The sequence below is a fragment of the Branchiostoma belcheri genome, unplaced genomic scaffold, assembly GCF_001625305.1.
Source record: "Branchiostoma belcheri isolate BF01 breed outbred unplaced genomic scaffold, Haploidv18h27 scaffold286, whole genome shotgun sequence".
Lineage (NCBI taxonomy): Eukaryota > Metazoa > Chordata > Leptocardii > Amphioxiformes > Branchiostomatidae > Branchiostoma > Branchiostoma belcheri.
In genome coordinates this window covers 10,883-15,622 of record NW_017803894.1, presented here as the reverse complement: position 1 = coordinate 15,622, position 4,740 = coordinate 10,883, and the positions used below count along the sequence as shown (strand labels likewise).

The 4,740-nt window shown below is 48.3% G+C and overlaps 1 protein-coding gene across 1 annotated transcript in view; it reads right to left on the bottom strand.

Annotated features, from left to right (window-relative positions):
• Positions 1 to 4,740, bottom strand: part of LOC109472857 (transmembrane protein 2-like) — a 38,124-nt gene that overhangs the window by 26,857 nt on the left and 6,527 nt on the right. The window contains exons 5-6 of the mRNA XM_019772722.1: positions 1,499 to 1,569; positions 340 to 432 (exon numbers count right to left, since the gene is read on the bottom strand). Of these exons, the coding sequence (XP_019628281.1) occupies positions 340 to 432; positions 1,499 to 1,569 (164 nt within the window). The remainder of the gene's footprint in view (positions 1 to 339; positions 433 to 1,498; positions 1,570 to 4,740) is intronic.

Here is a 4,740-nt window from a genome sequence, read left to right as displayed (position 1 = left end):
TATCGGGAGACAGGTTAGCCAGGTTTGGCATGGCTACCAGCCGAATGTTTCGGACTGTTGGTTCGACCATGGTTGGCTGCGCCATGGCAAATAGTTAGGCGCAATACGCTGCATCTGTTACGGTGTACAGATAAGTGGGCAATTGTAATCTGTCCGAGGAGCTGTTGTATGTTCTTTGATTACATCAAGTACAGATGGGCTACAGATTTCAGTTCACAAGATCTGCCCAATATAGGCCTGAGTGTACGTGTCGGGGGCCAGTACAAAAAGAAAGCCCGATAAAGACACCAAAAGTAAGCCGAAGCCCAAACCTCTGCTTGGAGAGTAACTACACCTCACCTCCGAGCCATTCACTAGTCGCAGTGACCACGTAAGAACCGAAAAACGCCTGAAGAGTGACCGCAGCGGTGGCCGTGCCGGTGGTCTGGTCATCTGGAGGGCAAGACGGGAAATAGAAAATTTTATTGCAAATTCATGTACGAGAGTTAATTGCAAGAACATTTATTTACAATAATAATAATAGTAATTTAAAAATGACGGTAAAATACTATTTTATGGATGACATCCTCCGCACACTCCAAATCTAATGCGATCGGGCGAAAAAAAGGCGGCCGAAAAAAACAAGATTCCTTCATTTTAAAATTTTGTTTCAGTCATTGTACAAATGGTTTTGATTCAGTGGGAACATCACATATACACAGCCAACATCACATATCACTGCACCAAAGGAAAAAACCAAACATTAAATCAGAGCCTTTTCTTGTCTCCTCTCTTCATAGTCATCTGCCATCCCCCTTCCGGCATGCCAACAGACATCTTTGTCAATTTTCGGCATGGTGACCACTGTCAGAGGGCAACAAAATTTTTGTTTTGTTTTTTCCAAAATCAGGCGAAAATTAATGCCCGCGCTGATGTCATCCATAAAAATTACTTGCTGTGGCCTTATGAGGTGTTCATAGACATGCATCCAGATTTTTGTTGCCTGTAAGGGTGAATAAAGCTAGGAAACATGAAGGTGACTACTAGTATTTCAAATAACTTGTCTCTTTCAGTGCTGTAATGAGTGCAATAGGCAATAAAAATGTATTTCATCCTCCGCTGTCTTCATTAACAACCACCAAACAATCACTTTTCTGTTACTACCATCGTACCTTTGTGCCAACCCCAATTGTTATGTTTACCGAAGGAAAACATATTGTTTTTGCTCTGTTTCTTCCTCTTCTTCTTCTTCTCCAAACAGTGACCTATGACCTGACCAATGACATGATTTGTTGACGCCTGTCACCATGGTGACTGGTGTTGGGTTACATAATGTTGCAATTTCACGGTCTGCTCTGCTCCTGTCATCATATTCTAGTAGCATATGTATGTGAATATGTTTGAGTAAGAATTAACAGAGCAGACCATGTCCGAAGGTAAACCGTATGCATTTGCTTTGCAAATGTTACTTCTCTAGTTGCAGTTGTAGTGTATATGGTCAAAAGAGACTAGTACGTACCCACATACGGAAGTTTTTGTTCCACGGCTAGGCTGGGGTCACCCTTCACACTGACCAGCGCCCATGGCTGCCTGTGACGTTCAAATAATGCAACAAGTATATGTATGTGTGTGTTTATAGTTTTTGTCCAGCACAAAAAACCTAGAGCTTTCGACCAGTCACTCGTCACTCTCAATGAAGGGTTATTGAACCGCGACGGGGGCCGACATCGTCTACCAGATACCTTTGACCCAGTGTTGACGTCACTCTTCAAAGAAGCCACGTGACAAGCTTCACTGGGTCAGTCTACTGAGAAAGACCAGAGTGACTGGTCGAAAGCTCTAGGTGAGATAACTTTTTAGTGTTGGGCCAAAAGTTTCAACTCTAAACATGTAACTACCAACACAGATGAACTTTCATGATGCATGTGCGTTTCACGATATATTTCTATGTATAACATTACATCCAGTACCTCTATTAATGCATCTGAATTGTTTACCTTCTTTTGTTATGTTGTTAATTGTTTATTACCGCTGTTAATGCATCTGAATTGTAACTGTTCTTATTACCCTCGCCTGAAAGGTATGTTTAAGGTTTAGCCATGGTGTACAGGCTGTGGTGTGGGTACGTATGGCAACAGCATAACTCAAGAAGCTATGGCGTTATTTAAGTTACTATCATCAGGCCACACCGACTTTATTTTATGGATGACATCCGCGCGCGCATTGATTTTCGCCTGTTCTCAAAAAAAAAAGATCACGTCCACTGAGGCTCTGGCCTAGCTCTAGGCCTTGGTAGTCCATGGTAGTTAGCGACAATATGGAGCCGGGCACCCAGGCTACCGAAGCTCCACGACTCAAGAACTCAGTACATACGTACGGTGTCGATTCATAAATTCCGCATGTGCCGGCTTGTCGGATAAGCGACGGTCACAACTCGTCGTACGTGCTTCTGCGTGCTGTCTACGTGCAAAAACGTGGGCAATCGTACGGCATCCGTGCGTGGTGAGTACCACCTCCGTACGGAATCCTACGGATTTGGGAGCACGCAGACACGCCGTAGAACTTTAAGTGCATGTAATACTTTTTCTACGTGCGGTCTGCGGATTTACCACCCGTGCGTGCGAGTACGTGCGACGCGCGTGCCCCGTACAGCCTATGAGCGTGCAACGTACGGACTCCGTGAGTCTAACTTCACTATTCTCACGTGCAATTGCTGTACGGACAGCGCACGAAGCACGTGCGTGCCACACACGGTGCTTGCGGCATCCGTGCTTACTCCTCACTTCCCAGTTGACCTGCTCAATGACCACGCAGAACACACGTGCACCATACCAGGTGCTCCGCACGTGCAACGCACCTGATCTCTACAGTATATAAAGACAACTTGACGGGTGACTGCCAACTCGTCTCCAAGATGCCCAGGAAGGCTCAGAAGAAGACTACCAGACAAGACCCAAAGAAACGGGCCGCGGAAGACACCAGGGCGGCTAGTGATGATGAAGTTAACAGGAGGTGCACGCACTTACAACTTGCGAGTGAATAAGGAAACCGTGCGTACGCCGCACGTGTAGGTACGGCCTGTACGCGGCAACGTAGCAATCGCACAGAGATCGTGCGTTGTAAGCACGTACAACTCACTTACCACTTGCGCAACGTACGATGCACGCAACCGCTGACGGCCAGGCGTGTCGTGCAGACCACGTACGTACACCTTGCGCAACCGTGCGAGTGACGTACTCCCTCGGCCGGCCACCCTACGTTTGCAGAAAAAACGTAGCAGACGTAGCCACGACAAAAACGTACGGACAAAAAGCACACACGGCGAGTTGTGACCGTCGCTATACGTCGCTAAGTACTGCCACAAATTCACAATACCAGCAATTCCAGTGGTTTAGTAGAATTTTTTATTTTTGGCCGGATTTTTTTTTATTCGCCCGCGCGCACTAGTTTGGAGATCTTCAGAGGGTGTCATCCATAAAATTAAGGCGGTGTGGCCTTATGATCGGACGAAGTAGATCTGCAACTTTGCCGATAAGGCCCGATGGTCTCTGCTAATCATATAAAGGACAGTGAAGTATAAAATGCAAAATAGATTCGCCCGGGCGCCCACATAAACAATTAGTACTGAGACCTCTGATACATAAAACTGATTAAGAGCACAGTCAAGTACCTATACGTAGACGGGCATGAGGACACAGGTAAAACGTTGGTCACAACCCGCCGTACGTGCTTCTGCGTGCTGTCTACGTGCAAAAACGTGGGCAAACGTAGGGCATCCGTTTGTGGTGAGTACCAGCTCCGTACGGAATCCTACGGATTTGGGAGCTCGCAGACACGCCGTAGGACTTTTTAAAAGTGCATGTAAAACTTTTTCTGCGTGCGGTCTGCGGATTCACCTCCCGTACGTGCGAGTACGGGCGACGCGCGTGCCACGTACGTAAGCAGCACGTGTGAGTACGGCCCTCTTACGGTAAAGTTGCGATCGCACAGAGATCGTACGTTGTAAGCACGTACAACTCACTTACCACTTGCGCAACGTACGATGCACGCAACCGCTCACGGCCAGACGTGGCGTGCAGACCACATTCGTACATCGTACGCAACCGTGCGAGTGACGTGCGTCGATGCCACTCCTTCCCCACGTTTTCAGAAAAACGTAGCAGACGTAGCCTCCCAAAAAATCTACGGACAAAAGCACGTACGGCGGTTGTGACCGACGCTAAACGGGGCCACAGGGACAGTGATAATATGGGTACCGATAGGGGCTTGTCAGCAGGAGTTTTATCAGCATGGTACCTGCGAGCCAGGGAGTCCACCTCGACACTTCCCAGTTCCCTTATCTTCTGCTTGGCTGTGGCTTCCAGGTTGCCGTTCGCGGTGTTGACCAGCGCCAGCGCCACGACTTTCCCGGCGGGAACCTGGTCGATGAAGGCCGCCAGACGCAGGCTCTCGTCCCTGCTGACCTGGGTGTCGAACCTGTCCGTGCTGACGTGCATCCCGGAGATCTCGTCAAACACGCGCACGTGAATGCCGCGGGGCCAGTCAGGCGCAGAGTCCCAGAAGTACGGACCCTGTGGTGAAATAGAAACAGCATGAGGATGGGAGAGTGTTTCAAGTTGAAACTTTTGATCCAACACAAGACAAATTGTTCTCACCTAGAGATTCAACCAGTCACTCTGACTTCCAGACTGATCCGGCCCTCTGAAGTGGTACTCGCGCAGACGTGGAAGGTACTCGCGCAGACGTGGAAGTACTCGCGCA